The sequence below is a fragment of the Saccopteryx bilineata genome, chromosome 12 (genome assembly GCF_036850765.1).
Source record: "Saccopteryx bilineata isolate mSacBil1 chromosome 12, mSacBil1_pri_phased_curated, whole genome shotgun sequence".
Lineage (NCBI taxonomy): Eukaryota > Metazoa > Chordata > Mammalia > Chiroptera > Emballonuridae > Saccopteryx > Saccopteryx bilineata.
Genome location: NC_089501.1, coordinates 55,017,508 through 55,044,021, shown reverse-complemented (window position 1 = coordinate 55,044,021; position 26,514 = coordinate 55,017,508). Strand labels below are relative to the sequence as shown.

Sequence of the window (26,514 nt, the reverse complement as noted above, 5' to 3'; positions counted from 1 at the left end):
CGGGAGAGAAAGAGAGAGACAGAGAGGAAGGAGAGGGGAAGGGGTGGAGAAGCAGATGGGCGCTTCTCCTGTGTGCCCTGGCTGGGAATCGAACCCGGGACTCCTGCACGCCAGGCTGACGTTCTACCACTGAGCCAACCGGCCAGGGCCCAGAAACACAATTTCAGTTCCCTCTTTATTCGGGCTCCCGGTGCCCACATACACACACAGCTACCGCACTGACACCTGAATGCCTGTCATCAAGCGGGAGCGTCACTGCAACAATGGTGGTAGCAAGGGCCATCGCAGAAGACCAGGGACTGTTCATTTCAGAGTCATTTTACTTGCCTTGGTTTCAAATTTTTATTTCTTAAAAATTTTATTCACCTGCATCATGTAGCACCAATTCTATCAGAGGGATGCAGTTACTGTAACACACCATGCAAAGAACTGTAGGTCCTAGCTGTTTTGAATCCACTTGAAAAAAGCCATCCATACTCCAGATGCAGGCACCAGGAGTGGGCTGGAGTGGCCACCCTGGGCGGCTCCCATGCCCACCCAATCAGCATGCTAGCTGTCACTCTTCACAGTCACACCTGATAAGTCATGTGGCAGTTACCATCCCATGCTGATCTAAACTGACGCACATATGCATATACACCTGACTCAGATGACCTAGAAATCAATCGATGGTAAACCTCCACATTAACTCTGCTGGTCAGAACGCTGTTTCTGCTTGCATGGTTAATTAGTTAGTGTAGTAATAACAGCAACTACACCTAATGCACACTAGATCTACTTGTACCACATTAGAAGACTCTATCCTTTGGTTAATAACTTAAAATTTACCATTCAAAAAAATACATTGTAACCCAAGAATTTGACCAGCACTTGCTGAAATCCTACATATCAGAGAAGTAACAAAACCGCCATCTGCTTTCTCATCACATTCACAACCTGAGGCCACAGCAGACGTTAGTTAGCACATGGGATTTTCTTCCTGGGTTTCACTTACAGAATGGCAGGCAAATTCACAAAACAGCTCAGAAGGCAGAACTGAGGCCCAGCTCCAGCTCTGACACTATCTTGCCTTGCAACCTGGACAAGTCACAGCCTCTCTAACCTCGGCCTCTGTGCCTACGACATGAGGACGGCATCTCTGGACGCTCAGGCCCCTTGCTGCCCTGCAAGGCCATGTTCTGAGAGTACTTTAACTTTCCTTACACTTCAAACACATATCCTTTGTATTTCTTTTTGTTTGTTCACATACATCTCTTCAAATACTCTTTGTAAAACACTGGAGACCCCATATAGTATTGTAACATTAAGAGGTAATGAAAAAGAGGTTTCAAATAAAAAATGCCTAGTTTGCTTCTCATAGTGTAGTAAATATATGTATATTACATATTTTTATTATTTAACTTTCCAATATATTTTAACCTGTTAAGTTAGCCCAAAAGTCAAGGGTTCCCCCAATAATTTGCAACTAACCAGGGATGACCTATAACAACTTGTCCTGCACTAAAGCCAAAAGCAAGGTGTTTACATAAGACCCATCCCCCTTCTCACTATTAATACATCAACGTTTCAATCCTGGGGCCACTCAGACATTCATAACTTCCAAGACCCACCCTCTTCGGAACTTCATCCCAGCACCCATTCCCAAGGACTTCAAGGCACACCCACTGCACGTCTCCCTTTACACATATGCACGCTTGCACACAGGGACATGCTCACACACGCCCTTTCCATATTACCACAGCCATATAACATTGGCCCACATTTGCACTGGTTTTCTGATGCTTCAATACCTTTGTAAAGCATCCAAACTGACAAATTCTGCTTTATCATAAATAATGTAATAGAAATGTTACAGGAAACATTTGGCCCTCTGGCCCTTCCTTGAATCTAAGAGATTCCATTCACAAACCTCAAATTTAGTTTAATGAAAGATATAGCTTAGAATCAATCTATGAGGCAATATTACAAACATAAAATTTTGTTTTGTTAGATCTGATAGGACAGCTGGATTTTCAAACCAGAATTTCTGCTTCAGGAAACTGAAGAAAAGGTGAAAACATTAAATAGAGTAACTTGCTTGTTAATTACAAGAATTCTGGACAAATCACTTATCTAGTATAAGCTATATTGTTAAAAACACATGACAGATTTATTTTAAACACTGTAAAGACTAAAGCAGAAAAGTAGATTCCTTTTAAGAGAACTCTTACAGTTAACTAAAAATTTTCATTTATTTTCTAAGTAATGGCCCTGTTTCAAATTAGCCTGAAACACCTGTGTTTAAAATTTTGCTATTTATGTTAAATTATTGTATCTGCCACATAAGTTCATACTCAGCTTTCTTGCAATTCTAACAAAAACCATTCAAATAGTCTTTTTTAAAATTTTAGTCATTCATTTTAGAGAAAGCAGGGTAAAGAGGAAAAAGGGAGAATGAGAGAGGAAGAGAGTCAGACAGAAATCGATTTGTTGTTCCACTTATTTATGTATTCACTGGCTGACTGTTGTATGTGCCCTGACAGAGGATCGAACCCACAACCCTGGCTAATTGAGCAACCTGGCCAGGGCTCAAAAATATCTTTTTTAAACTGAAAACAGCAAAGCAGCAGTTAGGGTACAAGCCTCTTGCCTGTTTCTGAGCAGTGCACAGAGTACAAGACTACATAACATGTAACGTTGACATTTATAGGCAATCACCTAAGGAAAAGGCTTACCTATATAAATGCATTAATTAATGCGCAAACTTTCAAGTGGAGAGGAACACTCCAAGAACTGCCCTCTGCTTATGGAACGACACTCTGCACAAGGACTGGCTAGAAACTACCTTCAATGATTTCATCTTCTAAGTCTCGCTCCAACCAATGGTAATAAAGTAAATTAAGATTAAGCTCCTTGAAGGCAAGTACTTAAGGGAAAATAATATTGTAAGATTCTAAAAAATAGCATCTTTAGGAATAAGTATTTTTCTAGTTGCCCAAAACCATCACCAATTGTTCCACAATTTGCCTAAGCTCACATAGAGAAACCAGAACTCAATGAAGAGCATCAAGTGTCAATCTAGTTTTTAACTCAACCAACTTCTTGAGAGTGCACATGTGGCAGGCTGTGAGGTGGGCATCCTCAAGAAACTAATTTTAACAGGGTACACAGACAAAAAAAGAGACACTCTTACACTGTCAAGCATAATTACACAGAGAGTAACACCCAACCCAGACTTGGGTTATATATATTTATAGCTCAAGGGAACCAAAGTTCTGCCACCCTGCAGCTGCCATATGGGGTATTGATTATAAGCTGGTTATTAGGAAACAACAAACTCAGAAAGAACCTCTGGCCCTTCCCTGAATCTAAGAGATTTGTATGGAAAGACTTACTTCAGGAAGGGCACCTCAGGATGCAGCCCCAGCCTGACTTGAATGAAGTGTGGAAGGCAGGGGGGCTTCAGGCAGGGGCCCGTGAGCTAGACCCCCGTGTCCACGGTGTCTGAGGTGCCCAGCAAGGACGTCCCTGCCCTGTGTGTCCGGCTCTTCCTTGACCACCTGAGAATCGCCCGCTCTCACTTCTGCACCTAATACCCTGCCCTCCCCCCTTCTCTCCTTCATCCAACATGTCTCCCGATGTCCAAATATGTATCCCAATGTTGACTCATTGTCTTTGACATTTTCATGCTCATGTGAATTCCCTGTGCACACGTATTAAAAATCTGATTTTCTCTTGGTTATCTCTTAGTTTGACTATCAGCCCAGCTAAAAGAACTTAGAAGGTGAGAGAAAAGGCATTATTTTTAGCCCCCACAGTCAAGTTTCATAAAACAAAACAACCTGTACTATAAAAATTCTGGTGTTATTTTTGCTATCTGATAAATGAAGACAAAGCTGTACAAATCTCACCTGGACATCAAACAATGAAACTATTTTATCTGGGGCCCCAAAACTGAAATGTCGAATTTTAAAAGGGGTATAAGGATTCCCTAATCGCTCTCATTGAGGGGAAAATAACTTACTGCATTTAAAATTCACATTGAACTATCCTGTCATGCAAATAAAAAATTGGTACATAATTCCAATTATGACTTCTTGACATGGGCCCACGTACCACCCCCACCCATTGGATCCTTGACTAGCTTCACAGTAGTTGGCATACTGAGAGCAGAAAGTTGCTCAGTGGGCTGTGTTTTAAGTTAGCAACAAGTAAAACCAACAATGGCATAGCATGTTCCATCTCCAGCAGAGGAAGGCAAGTTCTACAGAACTGCACCACAAATCAAACTCAACTTCTCAAGAAAATGAAAATGTAGTTAGTTCCATTCCAGTCAGATTATAAAAAGCTGCCCCTATGATCAAGTTAGTATAATTCTGTAAACCAAAATAAATAAATAAAGAAGTAAATAAAGATACAAAGCAAAACAAAAACTCCATATCCAGCATGGCTGGTTAGCTCAGCAGTAGAGCGTCGACACGGCATGAGGAAGACCTGGGTTCGATTACCGGTCAGGGCACACAGGAGAAGTAACCATCTGCTTCTCCAATCTTCCCTCTTCTACTCTCTCCCGCAGCCATGGCTCCATTTGAGCAAGTTGGCCCCAGGAGCTGAGGATGACTCCTTGGACTCACCTCAGGCGCTAAAATAGCTCAGTTGCTGAGCAATGGAGCAGCGGCCCTAGATGGGGGCCAAGAAGGGGGTTTGTCTGGTAGATCCCGCTTGGGCGCATGTGGGAGTATGTCTTTGCCTCCCTACCTCACTTACCATAATTAAAAAAAAAAAATTAGTAAAACCGTTCATATCTAAGTATACCAGCCTCAAAAAAAAAAGAGAATCTCAATCAAGCCTCAGAAAAGGCAAGGTCAAAGTAGAGGGTGTGGGGGTTATTCCACTTGTGTCTTGTTGCAACAAATGTATTTCCCTTAAAGAGCAAACCAAACTCATCTGCTCTTATGAAAAATGATGCATTTCAATTGCTTCAGGACAGTAACTTAGCGAGGGGCTAATAACAGAAATATGTGTACAAAACATTTAAAAAATCAAGTTGACTTTTCACTGGTATTCTTAAAGCCATTTAAGAAAAGGTGATCTTACCAAACACACTAGCAAATGCTATTAAGCAACAAGTTCTATTTCTATTAACTCAATTACATTATATCGTTGGGAGTATAGTTTTTATCACAAAACATGTAAATTGGAAAAAAATTAAGAAAAAGGAGTCACCTTCTTCCTCATAGTAGCTGAATACATACTCTGCTTGTGGAGTTAAGCTTCAAAACTATGAAATGTTGAACAAATGACCTATGATACAAACAATTCCAGTATTACGTTACACAGTAGGTGACACGACACCTCTGGATGAGGAAAAGAAAAGATAATACTGACTGTAAATACTGGCTTCCTTCTTACTACTACTAATTCAAAGGACTGTGTACAAAAGCAAAATCCTTGTTCCTAAAGAACAGATTAAGAAAAAAAGTCAATTGCTTTAACGTAAGTAAAATCTGTTTGTCACAGATATTGATCACTGTCAACAATCCTTCAGAAAAGAAAACCCTAAAATTGTAATAAATGTATATAGCAAGAGGTTTCTCAATACTAACAAATAATTTTTAAACTAAAGCATTTGTAAACAAGCAAGATTTCTCAAAGAAAAAAGAAGTGTTAGAAAACTGAAGGTTTGATACAGTCAACAATGAATGCACAGTAAGTGGAAATAAACATCAACATGAAGGCCCTGGCTGGTTAGCTCAGTAGGTTACAGTGTTGTCCCAGACAAGGTTGCAGGTTCTAGTCCCCAGTCAGGGCACATACGGAAGCACTCAACGAATGTACAACTAAGTGGAGCAAATTACTGCTTCTCTCTCCCCCTTCTAAAAGTCAACATGGAAAAACATTAACTAGCAAAGCTTGTTTTAATTTTGCCCCCATTAAGGGAGAACTGAGTAAATTGAAATAAAAAAGAAACTGTATTATTTTTCCCACCAAAAAATAAGCTAAAAAGACCACAAGAAAATGAAAATGCATTTTTCAGACCGGTGATGCAGAAACTAACTGAACACATTGCTTCCTTTCCCTAAGCCACACACTAATTTTTCAGCTGTTCACAGTAAAAAGATGTAGGCTGACCTTCCTCATACAGCATCATGCATTTGTCAGTTTTCATTATCAGCAGCTTTAACTTCCTCTGCCTAAAAAAATCTGAATTTAAATTCTCTAGTTCTCCATCTTCCCCAATTTGGAGTTTTTAAGAAAAATTGTTTTACTTTTCAATAAAATTCTCTCAAGTCTAAATGACAATAACAATAGTTTGTAAAAACAGAATTTTCATTCAAGTACGGTTGTTTCATTTTCATGACAACAGTTAAAAAAAAACCCAAAAAACTTCTTATAATAACTACTCTTTTCCACAGATGGTCCCTAAGTTCAGGTAGAAGCTCCTCCTTAAAGAGAGAACAGTTTAAGACTTTAAGACCTCAGTTTTATCTGTTATCTCACAACTGTCAATGAGAGAGATTTGTAAGTACTGGAATGAGTTACTGAGGTTACAGCCCTTATATGAGGGCTCCAACCTGGAATGTAGGCACAACGTTAAAAAGCAACCCTGTTGAAGATACTTGGGAGGAAAGTGACAACTCTACCCTGCTCCCCTTAAAAGATAATCCCTGGTCAAAAAGTGGGCTAAAGGGTCACTGGGCAAAGAATTGAAACACTCAGCAAGTATCAATCAACTAAGAAAATCTAGAACATCTAAACCTCAAAATGTTAACTAACCAAATAAAAATCAAGCAAAAATTTTAAAACTTAAAAAAAAAAATTTCAATAGAATTTCAAAAATACGGAACACCCAAAATTTCTAGGTATCAGAAAATACACCTACTGCAACTAAGTACAGTATCTTAACTTGATTAACTTCAGTAAAATTTATAGTTTTACATAAATTTAAAAATTAATTTTCGGCCCATGCTATGAACAAAGAAAAATGTAATTCCTAACCCCAAACAGAAGTCATGATTAATTTGTTTTATACAATGACAGGCCACAAAGGACTAAAGCGCAACTCGCCAAATTTCGGAATTAAATAATCTGGCACGAAGAAAAAAGTGATGCACTTCAGAAACCAGTATTTTTCTTCTGTCAAATGAAGTTTGTAATAAGGCTAACAATCACAGGAAACAGCCTATCCCTATGCCGAGGAATAGGCCCCTTCCTGCATGTATGTACTGATAAAAACAACCAAACTTCCTAGTCATTTCATTCTGTCTCAGCTACCCCATCATAGCAATCTTTATGCTGGGAGCCGAAAAGGCTACAACAGGATAGATCAACGATGTTTACCACGTTAAAAACAAAAAAAGTATTATTTTGAATGTATCAAATGGTTATTATTTCCAGCCACAGAGAAATAAACATCTGCTAGGGACAATGACATAATTGGAATTCTAGATCTGGAAGATTAAAATTATCAAAGCCAAAAAGTTAGACACTTTCTAAGAGAAAACCAATCCCAAAATTATCATTTAGAGGTTTTAGGTCAACTTAGTACGAAAGCATTTTAGAACTTCTCAAGAGAAACTCAATTTATTTGCTTTTTAAGATAATATGCATAAGGTGGAGATATTCCCACACTTTAATAATTTCTTAAGCCATTTGATTGAATTCAACATTTTAATTCAAAGAATGCAATTTAACTTTAACCCTACACTTGGTCAGGGACTATTTTCATTTTAACATGTACACAGGATTACTTCTAAACAGCTGTTCCTGAGAAGAAAACAACCGTAACAGCTATTTGTACTAACACTAAAACTCTTCACCAAAACATGCCAAGTAGAAAATACTAGCATATTATTTTTTAAATGGAATAAACCTGTTCGTTTTAAAGTATTTTTAATGTTTGTAAATACATACATGGGCACAAAATGACAAATGAAATACTCTACTATGATTGCAGTTCCAACTAAATTTAATATAGGTCAGATTGAGTGTCACACATTTTGCTCCAAAGATTTCTCCTGTTTAAAAAAAAAAACAAAACAAAAAACAATAACTGGCGCCCCTTAGCGCTCTCTTTTGGAAATACTAGACTTAAGAGTTCCAGCAATTTTTTTTTTTTTTTTTTTTTTTTGACATTCCAGAAAGTTTTCTGCCTCCACAATCTCTCAAATGCCAACACAAATAGGAACAGCAGAGCCCCCTTAAAGGGGCCGCTCCAGCTTTCCGGACGGATCAGAAGGGACCAGATCCGCGGTCCCGCAGCGGGCGGGGACCGGCCCTTCTCAACATGGTGGCTGCGCTGCGTTCAACCCACTTCGGCAGAGACAACGGTTCCGTGACACGTCTCCCGCACTTTTAAAAAATCGTCTCTATGACTTTCATGACAAGAAAAGCCCCTGGGGTTCTTCTTTCGCCCCCTTTTGTATGACTAAAATATTTCCGGCCTTTTGTTCTTCGGTGACATTCCAAACTCGCACCCTTTCGTGGGTCTCGGCCCCGGCGCCCCCGTAAGAAACGTCCCCGTTCTTGCAGGGGAAAAACAAACCGAAAATCCATTGTTGAGCTGGAAAGAGCGTTTTCCGGTTTGACCTCCGCGGTCCTCCCCGGACGGTTCTCAGACGCAGAAGAGAAACTCCTTCCACTCGGTTTTCAACACCAGACTGTAGCGAGTCCGGTCCTTTCTTCGTCTGCGAGCCCCGATACTCGGAGCCGGCGGGGAAGGCCGATCCGGTCCGGCCTCGGCCGCCGGGATCGTGGGCTGAAACCGCGGGCAGGTCGCCGCGCCATCCCGCCGCGATCGTCCCCGGGCCCTGGCGCAGCGTCCGGGGGCCCCGCACGCCCGCCCCACCAGCCCCGGCCTGTCCCGTCCCGTCCCGCACGCTGCGGGAAGCGCCTCCGCGAAGTTCCCCAAGTGGCTCCGGCGCGGCGGGTGCGTCCTCGCGGGGTTCCGGGCCCGCCCCCCCCCCGGGAAGTTCTCTCCCCAACAGTTCTCGCTTCCCCAAACAAAAGGACGGAAAGTGCCGTCCGCTGTCAGAGTGAGCCGGCCTCCGGCGCCCCGCGCTCTCCGGACCCACGCGGCTCCGCGCCCCGCCAAATCCCACAAAGCACAGCCCATGGGTCCCCCCGCGCCGCGGCCGCCGGCGCCCGGGGAGCGCCCTCCGGGAGCGGCCCCGCGCCGTGTCCTTCAGGTGCCCGGGGGCGCGGGCCGGGCTCCTCCCCAGGAGGCCCGGGGCTCGCCCTGCAGTCCGGGCGGTGCGGGGCGCGAGATCCGGAGGCCGCGGGTCCCGCCAGTCCGCCCGCCCGCCCGCCGCGCCCCGCGAGCCTGGCCCCGGCGCCGCCTCCCCGCCCCGCGCGCCCCGCCCGGGCCTCCCGGGCCCCGCCGGCCGCGACCTGCCCGCCCGCCCGCCCGCCCCCCAGGCCGGCGCGGCGTCGGGTCCCGGGCGGCGCGGCCACGCACCTTCGTCCAGCAGCCGCTCCAGGTGGTTGAAGATCCCGCAGAAGTTGGGCAGGCTGCTCATGAGCTTCTTGTCGTTCATGAGCTGCATCAGGTAATCCGGGCTGGGCTTCGGCTTCTCCTTCGTTTCCATTTCCCCGACCATGTTCGGGCTCCGCAGCTCGCTCCGCCCGCCGCCGCCGCCGCCGCCGGGGAGGGAGGGCGGGGAGCCCCGGCCGCAGCCGCTCGGGACCCGGCGCCCCGCTCCGCCCGCTGCGCCCCGCTCCTCTCCGCCCCGCTCCGCGCCCGCGCCGGGCGGCCGGGCCGCGCGCTCTCCCCGCCCCCGCGGGCACTCTCCGCCGCGGCTCCGCGGCCGCCGGCGCGGCGCGTCCGTCCGCCGAGGCCGGCGGGGCAGGCAGGTCTCCGCGGGCCGGGCCGGGTGCGGGCGCCGGACGAGGGGGAGCCGGGCCGCCGCTCGCTGGGCTAGTGAGCCCGCTCTCCGCCGCCGCCTGCGCCGCGGGCTCGGGGTCTCTCTGGGCCGCCGCCGCCGCCGCGCTCCGACTGCGCTCCTCCTCTTCCTCCTCCTCCGCCCGCCGCCGCCTCCTCCCGCTCACTCACTTGGCGGCGGAGTTCGCCCCAGTCCGGGCGGCGCTGCCGGCGGCGGGCGGGGGGAGGGGCGGCGGGAGGGCCGGGGGCGGGCGGCGGGCGGGGCCGCGCAGGGCGGCCGTTACGGGCGGGGCGGGGCCCCCGGCGGCGCGCTCCCCGCGCTCTCCGCGCTCGCCCCGCCCCCCGGGCCGCCCGGGGTCTCCGGCACGAGCCCGCGGGGGCGCCGTCGCCTCCTTCCCCCGGAGCGGGCGCCTTAGGCGGCGGGGACTCCCCGCAGGACGCGCCCCTGCTCGCCGCGGCCGCGCGCGCCGCCGCCCGGACCCATGCGTTCCCGCCGCCGTTACTCGAGTTTTTTTACCGAGCTCTCTCTCCCCGCCGCCCTAACAAAAAAAAAAAAAAAAAAAAAAAAAATTTTTTTTAACGTCCTGTTGCTTCACGAGGGACTTCGGGGGTGGGCGTCACGTGGCCCGACACGTAGCGGTAAGGTGCGAGAGCGCGTGCGCGCGTGGAGACCGGCGGCCACGCCCCTTCCGAGGGCGCCCCGCCCCCGCCCGGGCCTGAGCGCGGTGGGGGAGTGGGCGGGGCCTGGCGCGCGCCTGCGTGGGGCGGGGGCGGGCCTCGGTCGGGAGGGGTCTCGCCCGGAGGACGGGAGTGGAGGGAGGAGGGGAGCGAAGAGTGCATGGGCGTCTCTGCGGGACCCGGGGCGTGGGGCGCGGGGCCCGACGGACCCGGAGGGGTGGGCACAGGACGGCGGAGTGGTCTGCGCTCCCGGGCTCGGCTCGAGCATTCCTTCCCACGGCTCTGGTTCGCCTCCGTGGGTCTTGTCCATGGGGGGCTCCGGGTCGCCGGTGGGGCTGCAGGACGATCCCTGCCCCCGCCCCGCAGCCCCTAGGTGTCCCTGCGGGTCTCAGAGCCCGGCGGCAGGAAGGAGCTCGAACAGTGCGGTTGCCCGTGGGCGCGCCGGTCGCCCCGACGGCGTCGCCGCCGCGGGTGGGTGACCTCTCCGGACGGCGGGCGCGCCTCCGGGGGGGGGGGGAGTGCGCTTTGTTACCGCAGCCCGTTACTCCGAGCGCTGGCCGCGGTTGGGAAGAGGCACCGCGACGCATGAAACCCTGAGGATCGTGAATGGCGCTTTTGCAGTCTTCTGCTTTCGTGATGGCATTGGTATCCAGTAATAAAATGCAGCCGCAGTGAAAATAAAATGAAATAAAAGAGCGTGTGCCCGGTTTGAAAACCGAAAGTCAACATTTCTTCAACATTTCTGTGTGCAAACTTGCAGAAATAACCGTAGGATGGACAAGAGGGTTTTCCAAGCAGTAGGATGGATTTCAAATAGTTGGGTTAGTCTGGGAAAGAATTTTCTGAGCTACAGCAATGTCGTTCTCTTTGGAATGTTTTCAGTCACTAAACTGATACTTTACTGCAAGCCCTGTATGATGTGTATAGTATGATTAGACAAAATTACCATCACACTGACCACTGTGAGAGTTACACGTACCTAAGATTTTCTGTTAATCAAGTATACTGTGTTGTAACTGTGTACTTGCTTCAAAATCTTAGGAACACTTAAGATCCAGTTGCATTGAAGCTACTAAGTGAATTTCAAACAAATACTTTCGAGTGGCAAGTACCTTTTGGCCTGTTCCTTTGAAGAACACAGTGAGTTCATTTTTTAAAATTAAGCTACTTTACTGAAGGAAATTGCCTTGGCAGACAAAGGTAAAAACATTTTAACTCGAATATTTTGCGATATCCAGCATCCATCGCTAAAAACCATAGAATCATTCATTACCTATTTAAAGAAAGAATTGTATAAATATAAGGAATAATAATTTGATGAAAATGTCTCTAAGCACTAAAAAGTGAGGTATGCTTCTTCAACACCCAGCCAAAGAAGTAGTTAAAGGGTTTAGGTAGTAAATTATTTGACCTTTTAGTGTAAAAGTTTTCATCCCCCTTCTTAATTGATTCACTTCTATATTAACCTTTTAGATCCTGTACTAACATGTCTAACATTTAATTTTCGGTTCAGCCTTGTGGCTCAGGTTATGCTGTATTCTCCTTCAACGGGAAACCCAAGGAGAAAGAGGTTCGTAAGTGGCCCAAGATTACGCTCGTGAGTCCTGGATCCGGGATTCAGATCCACTTATATTTTATTCAAAGCTCTCCTTCTCTGCCTGTCTACTCACCCTATCCAATAAGTCACATTGAACCCCGTGACAGTGACTGACCATTTCTGACCCCTAGAAACTGGAATAACATAGAGCTCATCCAGCTCTTTACTAAGTGAACCAGATCAGAGTTAAAGAACCGTGATAGGCAGTATTCGTTTTCTGTATACTGAAGTCCTTATGGTTACAACATTTGCTAAGAGTTACTATGTATTTTTCAAATACAGATCTATCACTTCATCTCCCTCTGCTCACAGTGTTTGGTTACCCCTCTTTAGTCCATCTCTCTGCCCATCACAGTGGGCCATAGCCCCTGGGACCCCCTCCTGCATCCTTAAACAGGCTAAAAAGTGGGGACTCAGGGTAATATTGTAAAACATGCTTGGAGTCTTCCTGACTCACGCTAGGGTGAAAATGCTCAGGATGAGTGCCCGGGCTACTCTTTATGGAAAAGGGGAAGTCAGCTCTTCCTGAGTGAGCTGGGCTTTACACTTGGTGTTTCCTCTCCTTGCAGAGTCTACTCCTGACACCTGCAAGCCTGCCTCCAGGTGTTGGACCACTTGAAATGAAACAGCTCAGAAGTGTACGCACATCCTTGTGATTGTCTGCTTACGCTCCTTTTCTTTCTTTTCCTGGCATTTATGTATTTCCTCCTGTCCCATGCTCTCTACGGGTAAGTCTGTGTGTCACCTCCCTCTACATTGTAAGCCCCATGAGAGCAAAGGACTTGATTTTGTTCTATTTAGAATTACCAGCACCTGGAACAGCGTGTGGTACGCGTCGTTACTTGTTCAAAATACGTTTAAACGGGTATTGAGTACTTGTTATACACCAGGAACTGTGCAAAACCTTACCTACGTTATTTCTGTTCATCCGTACAGCAGACGTTTGTGGCAGGCATGAGAGCCAGACTCCTCTTGTCGGAGACAAGAGCACCATCCCCAGTTCCCTGCCTTTTCTCTGCCACGCTCCGGCCTCAGGCCTTTGGAGTCTGTGTACACCGCTCATTAACCAAGGCAGACCCGTACTGAGGATACAGCATGTCTTCGGTTATGGCACTTGCCTTTAAGAAGCTTAAAACTCTAAAAATGGGGAAAGATTCTTTAATTGCATCATTACAAAAATATTACCTTAATATGACATTAGCAAGTGACAACTGCACACAGAATATGAGTTGAAGATCCTCATATTAACTTTTCTTGTGAAACGTTAGGTCATCCAGTAGGTTGACCCTAAAAATGGTTCCATGACTAACATCAGTAATTAACTACAAGTTCTCTTATAATCTCTTTATTTGCTTATTGCTATTCTTGACATTTAAAATAGAAAATTACAGTATTCCAAACTTTTTTTTCACTGCCAAAAGCTCTTGCAGGAACTACAATGTTCCTTGGACTTAAGATCAATGTTTGATAACTTTTTGTCCAAAATGTTCTTTCTCAAAACCTTAATCCTTCATTAAAACCCTAATCCTTAAACTTTCCTAAAAAGGAGTGGGACATTCCCAGTTTCTTTGTAGTAAAGTAAATCTTTATTGTCTTACTAGATTTCTTGAGACTCTTTTTAAATTGTGCGATGGTGCCCTGGCCGGATACACCGAGGTTGCAGGTGCAATCCCAGTCAGCACATACAGAAACAGATCGATGTTTCTCCCCCCCCCCCCCTTACTCTCTCTAAAGTTAAATTATTTTTAAAAATTGTGAGATGACTTATCAGGTTTATTTAAACAATTGGACTGGCACATGTTAAGCATGTATATCTTCCACCATCAAATACCCGAGTACCTGTCATTAACCCCAACACACTCTGGGGCTAAGCTGAGAGTTACTGTCATACACCTATGAAAAGTTAACCACCGGTAAAGCAAATGAGCACTATGTTCGCACCCCCCCCCCTCCCCAAGGAGCCACAGCTGGACTGCGCTGGGAGGGGAGGCAGGGTTCATCTCAGCCTCCAAGACTCAGTTCAGGAGCTGAGAGAGGGCACTGACAAGTCCCTGGAGATGGGGAAGCTGGAGGCCGGAGGGTAGGAGTTTCCCTTGAGAGTAGGCGCTACCAGATTCTGGGCAGCCTTGAATGTCAAACTAGAGTGTCCATAGAGAGGAGAATTTTTTTCTTTTTTTTTTTTTTTTTTTTTTTTTTTGAATACAAGCAAATTAATAAAATAGTCCTGTGGGTTCGGCTCAGTGAGGCGCATTTCTATCTGATAGGGCAAACACAACACTGGAGAAAAGAAAAGCAGGCTCTCCACAGCCATTCTAATGCTAATCGGGCTGCCTTTCTAAACCACTGACATGGGTGCAGACGGAATACTAACGTTCAGTTTAAACCACTGCACAGCAGTTAAATGTTAACCGGCTGGGTCGGGTTTCTACTCATTTGACCCTCAGTGAAACTTTAGAGGTAGAAAGCTTCACGGCCAGGAGGCAGGCCCTTGTGCCCTGTAACCCAATCTTCCTTCCATATTTAACCAGAAACTGTAACTAAAAAAGAAGTCTGTTATTATAGGCATATGAGAGAGTTAAAAATGCATTTTGTTTTGATCAACTTTCAGGCCGATTCATGGTTTAATTCAAGATTGCAAAACAGTTTCCATAGCGTTCCCCAGGATTGGGTTGATTTGTTTTCCTCCTTCAGGATCTGGTTCCTTCAGGATAAATCTGTGATTCCATTTTGTTTGTTTTTTTTACATATTAAAGAGTTACTGTTTGATTCATAATCTGGGTGTTAGTTTTAAATAACTAAGGTGAGGGAACATTTTAGGAGCAAGGGAGGTGTCCTATTCGTGTCCTAGACATTTCATCAAATGACATTATCCTTTACTCTAATTTAACTTATATTTTAATGTTGCATTTGTCCCAGTAATTTCTGCATATTCTTGCTTTCTAAATAGAGTTCTGAGTGGGATCGGGGAGACTCACCAAGTGCTCAGCAGCCCTGGGTTAATTGTTACCCCCGTTTATAGTTCAGAAGCCAAGGCTCCCAGAGTTGACAAGATGATGTGACTCTTGTGACCCAGCTAGTAAATGCTGGGGACCAGATTCAAACCAGACCTTCCAAGCCCTGAGCAATCTACGGCATGAGGCAGGCCCTTCTGTAAGTTAACTTTGTGTACCCCGAGAGCTATGTCTTTTAATGACTAAAATACTGTTATCTTTGCGTCTTTGGTTTTTTCAGTACTCTAACCAGTGGTGATGTTGAATCCTTTCGAACATTAAGCTCTGTCAGCTCATTGAAATCCTGCCGGTGTCGTACAGGGAAAAGATTGTTGTGCTGGGTATAAAAAGGCCTTATTAGTGCTATCCTAATGAGCTGTGCGGCATCGAGTAAGTAAGTCAGCCTCTCCGAGATTTGGCCTTGGAAGTCTTTCCGAGTTCTGCGGTTCTGGCTGAGGTGCCCTCATCCATATCAGTGTGTTGGCTTTGCTGTGATTGAATTTCTGTGTCTAAGATCACCCTGTGCCCATATGTGTGGTCATGTAATGACAGTGAGAAACAAATTCTAAAGCTGTCGGAGTTCAATTTTGCACTTCTTATTGAAATTAAAAAATTTTTACTTACAGATTTTTGTTTCCCTTGGGTAATGCATTTGACTGAGAAATGTTACATTTTTATAATTTCCAAATGATTAAGTCAAATCTTTAAAAAAAAAAACACAAAACATTGCAACTTAATCAAAAGCAGAACATTAACAAAAATCACATCTAGAGCTCCTGGTGGAGAAACTTGCTGCCAGCAGAGCATAAACATTCCCGGAGGGTGGAGTCCGGCCTCTTCCTTCCTTTCTGCTCTTCTTTTAAAAGAAGCTTTACAAGCAGTCTACTTTCAATAATGTCTTGTTTGAACGAGCAAAAGAAAACAAGAAAAACACATAGACAGACTTGGGCTGTAGGAGGGGCCCGCAGCTGTGTAAGCTGCTCACACTCACATCACACACTCACATGCCAGAGACTGATCTGAGCAATTAGCAGCCTCTGGAAATCTTTGCCTTCATGACCCAGGGAAGGGGGGGTCGTCACTGTGGCAACAGTTTTGCTGTGTGACTCAGTGATTCTTGAGAAGGGTTTCGGACTGCCAGGTTATGTCCCCCTTCCACAAGGAACACACCATGTGGGGAGACGGGGCCAGAGGATCCATAGCCCCCTGAGGCTCTGATGGGTCTAGACCACCTCTTCTTTTCATCTGAAAGGAGCTTAGCTAAGCGACAGTATGTTATCAGAACCATGTTAACGCGATCACTCATTTGGGTTTATTAAAAGCAATTATATTTGCTGCCTTGATATTCAGCCAGTATACAAACCCATACAGCTTTATCGGTTTTTAAGTTCTGAAGCATTTCCACACCACCCAGGGCACAGTGACCGCCCTCAGCCACACCGCCCAGCCCCTCCTCCGAGCCCGCCAGGGTCCCCAAACCCAGCTCGGAAGGCGTGACACCCGATGCCCGCTCACACCAGGCTGGCTGCCCCTCTGGTCACATGTGTTCCCGCCATGCCAACTGTAAAAAAACATTTCAAATAGTGCCTCTATTGCTGTCAGTTTGTTTACATATTTAAGTTGTTTATTTCATATCTCATGTCTATTAGACCAGAGTTTATTACTTTTGTCTAATTCCAACTAAAATGTGTGTGTGTGTGTGTGTGTGTGTACTTTTTTTTTTTTTTTTTTTTTGTCAAAAAGATGCATAGGTTCTTTGGGCATATATCCAAATTCAGAAAGAAGATTTCTGCAAATCGTGTTAACCCAGTTAACAATTAAATACCAAAGGCTCCTGTCTTGCTTCCTGTTTTCCACCAAATAGTTTTCACAGAGGGTTTGTTGCCAGAGCCGAAACACAGTTCCTCATCCTCCTCATGGTCCAGTCTGTGTGCTTCACACCAGAGAGGCCCTGTGTCCCCAGCCCTGTGTAGCCACGTTCGGTGCTTTGCTCAGCTCCACAAGTCACACCGACGATGCCAGCATCCACTGTTTCCTGGTAATCCTGTCCAAGCCCGTCTGTGTGAATGGGTCACAGTTACATTCTATAGTTCTTCCAGTCCACCAGCTTGGTGGACTGGCAGTAACTACACTTTGGTCTCTTCTTATTCACTGGGAGTAAGCACCATTTTTTTTTTCAGATGGAAATAAAATGTAGTGGTGAAATGAGTAACACTTCTTGTTTAATGCTTCTATTTATAGTGGGAGCTGAATTAGGTAATAGTGGGCAGTCGTGCCCTGACCCTGTGACAGACAGTGGTACTGAGATCCTTTCCCTGTTCGGGTGAAGTTTTAACGGAGCGGAAAGACCGTGGGGGGAGGGAGGATCAGAAACACATGTTATGTTGTGAAATGAGGGCAGAGAGAAAGGCTCGGGGTCACCGAGATCAAAGACAGGCCTGTCCGCCGCCCCGTGCGTGGACACGCCAGCAAGCCTTCCTCTCCGGCCGCCTGGCGCTGGTGGGCAGAGGCAGCTGGCCCTCCTCCGTGCCAGCTTCTTGTCCCCTAGGGACCGGGAGCCAGACTGGACTCTCTCCTCTCCCCCAGCTGACCAGGTTTCGACATTTCAGCTGGTCCAGTGCCTGATTTCATGATGGTACACTTTCACTTCATCACACAGCCCCAGCCCGGCCCCGTCACTCTGTGGGCAGCAGATACTAAGTGGACACAGCAGCGGCCGGCTGTCTCGGTGTCAGGGCCGCTGAGCACCGAGCCTGGCGGGGGACGGAGGCTCGGACGGCTGGTGTCTAGTACGTACTTCCTTCTGCAGTAGGAAAAGATGAAGTAATTACACCTCAGCCCCGCTAAATAACCGCCTGCCACGCCATCCAGATGCTGTTCCCGCAGGTGATGTGCGTGCATTGTCTTTAAACCCCAGCAGTAAAACCAAGTCCTTCAAATATCCACCCTGAAGAGTTTGCTGGTCCTGGGAGGAGGCAGCGGAGCACGGGTCGAGAGTAGTAGCCTCCGAGTCCTGGGTTCGTATCTCGGCCGGGCCCTTTAACTACCAGTGCCTCTGTCTTCTCACCTGTACAGAGATCATGCCACCGAAGGGTGCTGTCGGGACGGCATGAGGAGTAAGAGTGTAGCGCCCAGCCAACCCCTGGCACACATGGGCTTTCAGTCCGTGGCACTGTTTAAAATGGGAGAGGGGAAGGCCGGGGTGTAGCTCATACTCACCAAGGCCCTGTGGAACTGCTCTGGTACCTTATGCTGAAAATGGGTCCACAGAGCTCAAGGGTAGTTAGTCACCAGTTTTCCTCTGCTTCCTATTGCACAAACCATTTCCTGTCCCCAGGACTGCTGACGACGGGAAGTGAAGGACACATAGCCTGAACAAGAGAAGCCTGGGTCCTGGGCTGGCTGCACACTGGGCAGTAGCAGTGGCCTGAGCCCCCCATGATCTGCTGGACTCGGTGCTCAGCGGCCAGACCATAGCAGCAGCCCTGCAGCTGCAGAGGAGGAGAGGCTGCGCTTCCCCCCACACACACCTGCCCTGTAAACACACAAGCCGGCAGCTAGCAGAAGGTCTCCTGGGAAGATCCCGTCTTCCAGAAGGTCCAGGACCAGGATGGGCAGGCACCCGCCCTGCTGGACGCATGGGAGCGTTCAGGACACTGACCACATCGAGTCCACTACTGTGTTCTAACACCGGAAGTCGGGGGCTGGCCCAGGGTGTAATATTGATGTCCCAGCACCTATCTCTCGGCTGCATATGCCAGGTCGAGAGCTTCCTCCAGTGTCCAGCAAGGGCCACGACAGCCAGAGGCACAGGGGACTGAGCCTGTCTTCAGCAAAGCCATGCTTTCTTGACATGGTCACAGCCATCCGGTCAGCAAAGCTGCAAACCCTCGCCACACCGCGCCCCACCCCCCACCCCGCCGTAGTTCACATCAGACGCCACAGGGGACAAAATAGGCCGTGCTTTGAGGAATGTAAAATCCGACAGTGGTCTGGGAAACATGCACACACTCTCACAAGTGGCTTTTGCAGTTCGGTCCCACTGGGTCACACATGGAGCAAGTCGACGACAGCGACAGCTTTGGGTTCCCGGGCCGTCGCTCCAGGTGGACCCCCAGAAGGCCTAGATCTTCGGCACAACTAGATCTCCAGGCCCTCAGTGGCTGTGACCTGGCATCGGAAACTGGGACCCAGCCACTAGGCCACACATGTGAGGCCTTTACCAATATACCCAGGACCCAAAACTTTCTCTCCGTGGCTTTTGAGGCTCTGAGGTGGTGGTACAGCGTCGTTTCAAAATAAGGGCTGGAACACACAAATCAAATCACGGTAGCTGAAGGAGGGAAATGATCTCTGTCATAAACAGTTTTATAATTATGAGTCTGGCATCACGGAGAATCGTGTGCCCCATTCCATGACTAACCTTGAACACGGTTTATATGTGCATCTTACGTTTCCTCGTTGCAAACGGCCTTGTCTTCGCACTAGACACCTGAGGAGATGCTTCAGTCTGAATCCCTGACATGACAAGGGCTGGATGAGAATTTTCTCCGTATCTGTTTTATAAAGATGGCTTATTCTAACACACGTTACAACAGTTAGGCACTAAGGGAGGGCAAGGTTATAGACCGTAGCAAAAAACAAACAAACAAAAAACAAACATGCCAGCTTTTCCCCAAGGCAAAATCTCGGTCATGCCCTTGAGCCGTCTGTGAATGACACACACATCTGAGCTCAGGGCTCGGCCCTTCCCCCTTGTACTTCCCCTCCCCCAGTCAGTCTCAAGTTCAATGGCTCTCCACTCTGCCTCTGCCTTTTCCCTTTTTCCCTGTCATCTTGGTCAAGGGTCATTTCTTCCCAGCCCAACCACCTCTCTGCAGAGTCTCAGAGGCGCCTTGAGTTCCTTGGATCCTGAAACTGGCTGGTGTGATGCGGCAGGGTTTTTTATTCATCACATAATCTGTCCATGTCGACACCGCAGTGTGTACATCCATGACCTTGTTCCTAATGGCTACCCTTGCTCGGCCTGGCTGGAAGCTCTGCCGGCATTCTCATACAGCTTTATAACCATACTTGACGTAGAACTTACCGTTCATTAACCCTTCAGGGACACTGTGTCCGGGCCTCCCCACTGTGACAGCATGGGTTCACAAGTCACTCTAGAAAGAAAGGAGAGGGGGACTGCGGGAGGAAGGACACCAGGGAAACAGTCCCCAAGGGCGAACTTGCTGGGCAGTGAGCTCAGGAGCAGTTGTATTGTTCGGGTCCTAAGCTCAAACACCCCCACTCTCGGCCTGATCTGGCTCTCGACCCCACTGTGCGCCTGGGACTTCAGTCCTGCTGTCTGTCCTGAAGTTCAGGTTGGTTCCAGGGGACTCGACGCTTCCGTGCTCTGTCTGAAATTGTTTGCGAGATAAGATCTGCATTGTTGAAGCAGAGATCTGGGTTTCTGCAAAAACGGTCGCTGCAGGAAAATATTGGAAAGCATTTCAGAGAAGCAAAAAAAAAAAAAAAAAAGAGTCCTAGGACCCGTCATTTATTTTTTGTTAGAGTTGAATTAAATTAGTGGTCAACCTCACAGAACTAAACAGTGTTGTCATTCACGATCTACTTTCCTTCTTTAAAAGTCAGAAGGAGGCCTCAAATCTGGGGGGGGGGGGGATCTTCATGCTAATTAAACCTCACAGTGTGCTCTGTCTGGGCCTCATCTGCACGGCAACCAGAAGCTTCCATGGCCCAGCAGTTTCCACCGCAGAGCTCGGGAGCCAGTGTCCGCACTTGGCAATGACAAGCCTCGAGTGATTCCAGCTGTCAATCGCCTCTGATCCCCAGATTCTTGCAGAGATTTGCAAAGCGTGTAGTCATGCCCTCCTAATTTAATTTAGACTCCGCTGGTGATACACAGGTACACGTGTGTCCTGGCCTCCCCGTGACGTGGGCATGAGATTGTGTGCCGCACAGACCCCTCTTGGGCCCGAGAGTTCAGCTCTAGGAGTATCCAGAGAACTGTGTCACCCTGCCATCCCTGCAGCCCTGGGGAGCGCGGAGCCCCACACCCCAGCGGCTCACTTCTCCTTTCCGGCCCCTCCCACAGATCTCTGTCCCAGCTGTCCCTCCTGCCCCTCCCAGGGCTACTGCAGGAGGGACAGACGAAGCTTCCCCCACCCCTCCTCACCCCGCTGCCTCCAAAACAAACACAAAGCAGAGAAGGGACCAAGGACTTTCAGTTACAGGAAGCTCAGAGTTTTAGATTTTACTTATTCATTTTTAAAGAGAGAGGAGAGAGAGAGAGAGAGAGAGAGGGAGAGAGAGAGAGAGAGAAGGGGGAGGAGCAGGAAGCATCCACTCCCATATGTGCCTTGGCCCGGCAAGCCCAGGGATTCAAACCTGCGGCCTCAGTGTTCCAGGTCAACGCTTTATCCACTGCGCCACCACAGGTCAGGAAGGAAGGTCAGAGTTTTAAAAATTACACACATTGGGAAAATTACAAGAATCTCAGAAAAATCCAGCAGGGGTTTCCTTCTTTATGTTTCTGTGGAGACCAGTCAACCATTACAGGTATTTCCCAACTGTTCTTACTCATCTTTACTGTAGTCAGAGGGCCCTGGGCACCTCCTCTCTCTCTCTCTCTCTCTCTCTCTCTCTCTCTCTCTCTCTCTCTCTCTGTGTATGTGTGTGTGTGTGTGTGTGTGTGTGCTGCCCTAGGTCTTGGAGGGGGTCCAGACCCAATCTCTGACCCTTTGGTGAGGGAATCCCTTCTCTTTCTCCTTCCAGGCTCTGCCCTTGGCCTCCAGGCTACTTGGTCTGACCTTCAGTTTGCTACCAGGGTCCCTAAGGGAGCACTCCCTGGTGGAGGACTTGGGGATCTATCCTTAACTGCCTCTCCTCCTGCACCAGACACCCCCCACACGGCCATTCCTCACTCCTCTTGCTGTTGGTGCTTCTCTGCAGCTGGGGACAGAGCAGGGCGTGGACCTGTCCTTGAATTAAAGCCTGCCCTGCCAGGGACGCAATGAGGACAAGCCCTGGCTCTGCTGGGGTGCTGGGCAGACAACTTTCACTCAGCAGTCCTGTTTTTTCAGTCGCAGAAAGGGGGAGTATTCTTAATGCCCCCTTTGTAGCGTTACTGTGCAGGTGAAGTGAGGCAATGGTTTTAAAGCCCTTCACAGCCCTGGACTATAGCGGTTGCTCAGTTAGTATTGGCTACTATTATTATTATCATTATTATTATCATTATTATTAGTCACATCCCCTCACCAGGTTTAGATGGCCTGCTTTAGGGCATGCACCATGTGGCTACAAAGCGAATCACTGTCTGGCAAAGAAGGCAAGTAAACCCCAAATGCCAGAGCGATGGAAGGTCTTGTGGAGTCGTGCTTCCAGCCCCTGAGGACTGTTGAGCAAGGAGCACCGGACCCGCCTGAGGACAAGGACGGGGGAGGGTGCGGGTGCGCAGATCTTGATGGACACATGTTAGGGCTCGCGCAGGTGACCACTCGTGCAGGTGGTGATGGCCGGCCCTGCACGCGCACAAACTTGGCTGGTTCCACCATTGCTCTGATTTCAGGAACGCAGGCAGGCTCCCCACGGACCCTTCGGACTTGGTAGCAAAGAGCCTTCTGGAGGCTGTGCCTCCGGACACCCGCCCCTCCGCCTCGAGCTGGGCCTCCAGACGAGGCCACGTGGAGACGCAGTGTGGACCCCGAAAAGGGATCGGTACCGTGCTGCCCACTGACTGCTCCCCACATGCCCGGCACAGCCTGGACCTGCACAAACATCCTCCCGTTGAGTCTCCCCCACACGGTCGGTCTGCCGTGTCTCCGATCGAGGCTCCCACAGTCTCTAGTCTTGCACGTTTGGGTAAGTCGAGTACACTCCGTCTCCGTCTCATCTTCTTCCAAGGAGGATGTCCGCCCCACCCCGCAGTCGAGGGGAGGCCCCCGGGAGCCGACATACAAAAGCCCCGGGCCCAGGCCCGAGCCCACACGGTGAGGACTCAGTCACGGCGTGGCTGCCCCTGCCCGGGCCTCTGGTTCCCGCCCCTCGTGCAGGACGCTGGTGGCCGTGGAGGAAAAGCTCCAGGGTGGGCCCCGGAAGGTGTCTCCTCCTCTTCCTGAGGACGCGGCTGATCTCCACGCCCGACTTCTCTAAGTTAGGTGTGGCCATGTGGCTGAATTTCCGTCACCAGAACTTGAGCTGAAGGAATGTGTCCCCCTTCCAGGCCTGGCCCTGAGGAGCCTCCCTGTGGCCTCCACCCGCGTGGGTCCCCCTGGGGCAGACAGGAGTGGGGACTTGCTGAGGATGTGGGTCCCAGGAGGACTGCGTGGGAAAGGTCACGGCGCACACCTCTGCACGGCACCTGCCGCCTCACTGAGAAGCACGCTGTGTTCTAGCGGGAGTCGCAGGCGTTCCGCAGGCTGACTAGCCAGCCCTTCCCCGCAACCCACGAGCTCAGCGAAGGGCGGCTTCTGTGAGGAACGGCCGGAGCCATAGCTGTCTCCCCAACCTACTTCCCCTTCCTCCTCCTCCTTTCGGGAAAGCCTCTCTCGTGTGGTGTGACGTCTCGTGACCGGTGTGTCAGCATACCCCGCTCCCCTCCGCAGACAGGGGCCCAGGGCACCAGGCCCTGCGGGGGCGCCCCCTGACCAGGGAGTGACCACTGCTCCCATCCCACGGTCACGCCCACAGAACAGCCCCCGACGGAACTGCTGGTTTAGGAAGACGAAGATATTTTAAGGACTCGGTGGCCGCGGTGATCATTACCGCATGCGAGACCTTGCCAGAGAAAGAAGCCGACACGGAGGACCAGCTGCCTTGGGAGGGAACTTCCTGACCTCGTTCGAGCACCTGCATTTGCTAACGTCCCTCATTCGTGTTTCCCAGTCCCCTTGGTCGGCGAAACGTTTTTGGCTCCGCTCATTGGATCCAGTTTTCTCTGTATTTGGGATTGCTAGCTGCCACCTGCCCACTTCGCCCCTTACCCCAGCCCCCCCTGGCACCCTGGGCGCCCCCTCCCGGAACCTGCCCCGAAAACGGTCTCGATCATCCCAGCTTCACACGACATGTACTAACATCCCCTCGGCCTCCAGTGACAATAGCAGGCAGGACTTCCACAGAGGGAAGAAGAGCATTCATCATTTCCATGTGGTCTCAACTGATCGTGCTCACTGTTTGTCGGAAGGGAGGCAGGCTGTGTGTGCCACGGAGAGCTCTCCCGAAGCCACATCCAGCAGGGCGGCTCACGCTGCGCTTTAATTGCACCTGTGGAGGTTGGGAGTGAGGGTCCCCGGAACGGGCCACCCTGGCCTGCAGAGGATTTCAAAGGGAAATCAAAGCTCAACAAACACAGGGAGAATGCACTACTTCCCCTTTCCCTTAAAAGAGTTTCAGTAGAAAACCTCGCTTCAGGAGAGGGGACCCTGGCGTGATCACCTTGAGCATTTCCACCCCAGCATCAGTCGGGAAGACGCCCCACCTGTTTGTTTTTTACTAGATTATCTCCTGTGTCCCACAGTGTCCGAGGGGCACAGCTGGGATTTTCCTACCCCTTGTGAGTTCCTCTCTTCCTCCACTGCCTGCGAATCCCCCGCTCTCACTTTAGAAATCTCAGACCCTGCCCCCCACCCCTTCTCCTCCTTCGTCTAAAGTGTCACACACACCCAGTGCTGCCTGTCTTTAGAATTGTCATGTGTGTGTGAACTCCCTATTCACATGTGTGACCATTTTATTTCCTTCTGATAGTCTGCTGTATGTTGGTTAAATTATTTGACCAGCCCAAAGAACTAAAGGGGTGAGAGAAACGTTTTTCCTGTCCCAAAGCCCTGAACTTTTATTACGAAAGATTTCTTAAAGTAAGAATGAATTTAGGGATTTGGGGTTACAAGTTTCCTCCATGTCATGTGGCTTTGTAAGGGAGCTTGATCAATAATAATTCTTTGGCAATGATTTTCATTTAAAGCCACTTAGTTGCCAGCCCAGAGACGTACAGAATGGGAGATCACAATATCATTCACGTTTCCAGTTAGATAGCTCCCCCGCCCACCCCCTGACTTCACTTGAGTCTTGTTGGCCAAGTGCGGGATACCCCTCAACATGTGGTGAAAGTTCCCGTAAATCATATACTCCACTTTTTTTTGCCTCAGATAATATCTGTATGACAAGGCTTTTCTCTTTGAATTTTACTTTTAAATTCTTATCCAAACCGATTTCTTAGGAAAATGGATACTTTTTAAAGATGCTGTTAAACTTGTTACTGTTGTTTTCTTTCGTTCAGGCTGGCTGTGCCATGGGCGGGCTTTCTTTTTTCATATTCATTCCCAGGCTTTGCGTTCATTAGTTCAGCGAAACCACACTTAGGCGAACAGACTCTTCTAGCTTGATCTCATTTTTTAACGAAATCTTCACCCTTGGTTACTGTGCTTTGCTGTGCATGCACCCCCCCCTGCCCCCACATACACACACAACTGTCCAAAATCAAGTGCCTGGAGTCCTGACTCCATGGAGAGACTTTAGGAATGGAAGGTTTGGTTTTGTTTTGTTTTAAAGAATGCTGGGGGAGGGGTAATCCAGTGATTGCTTCATGTGTCCAGAGCTTCTGTTGAGGGCGATGAGAAAGGGCTAGAGGTAGATAGATAGTGGTGAGGGTTACACAGCCTGGTGAATGAAGCCAATGCCACGGAATTGCACACTTAAAAATGGTGAAAGTGGTCAATTTTATGCCTATGTTTGGCTGCAATAAGAAAGAAAAAAGAAATTTTGTTCAAACTTCCCGTCTTTGCATGTGTACACATCACTAAAGATAGAGGCATCACTCAGAGAGCAGCAACGGCGAAGAATGAAGAAGTCAGTCAGATACAGGGTGAAGCAATGCCGTTCCTTTAAAAACTTGCAGGATAGAACAAAGCCTACACATCCCTTGCCAGCTGTCTTTGGGGGAAAAAAAAAACAACCCCACAAAACTGCTCTGTGTGCTCATGCGCAGAAAAAAAAAAAAGAAAGAAAAAGAAAAGCCAAGCCCACCATGGCATTGAGGAGAGAGAGCAAGATGAATGGCCCCTGGAGACCCTGGGTTTCTACTCCAGTTTCCACCACCTTTCATCCTTTTGTGTCCTTCTTGATTCACATGTAGATGAACCCAGAGCAACTCCTCACTAAATACCCTTGTTCCCCCTAAGTTTAGAAGGTAGAAGGAGCAGCTAAATATTTATGAGGCTTTTTTTTCCTCCCGGGTTTATGATGCACCCTCGTTGGAGGGCTGGAGGAATTGCGTTAATGAATGCGAGCCTGCACACACCAGCCCAGGAACCAGGCAAAGGAGGTAAACCACACACACACACACACACACACACACACACACACACACGGCTTTGTCTGCACTCTCCAAACAGTTC

The 26,514-nt window shown here is 48.6% G+C and overlaps 1 protein-coding gene across 8 annotated transcripts in view; it reads right to left on the bottom strand.

Moving 5' to 3' along the window:
* QKI (QKI, KH domain containing RNA binding) overlaps window positions 1-10,048 on the bottom strand; it is a 139,211-nt gene extending 129,163 nt beyond the window's left edge. For 4 of the 8 annotated variants that reach the window (XR_010727672.1, XM_066248140.1, XM_066248145.1 and 1 more), the window contains exon 1: window positions 9,437-10,044. Coding sequence is in view for 6 of the 8 variants with exons in the window: in XM_066248140.1 (XP_066104237.1) it covers window positions 9,437-9,578 (142 nt within the window). In the remaining 2 variants the exon portion in view is untranslated. Of the gene's footprint in view, window positions 1-9,436 lie in introns of all 8 variants that reach the window. The other 4 variants (XM_066248142.1, XM_066248146.1, XR_010727673.1 and 1 more) reach the window with 3 other exon arrangements.
* Between the last annotated feature and the right edge of the window lie 16,466 nt (window positions 10,049-26,514).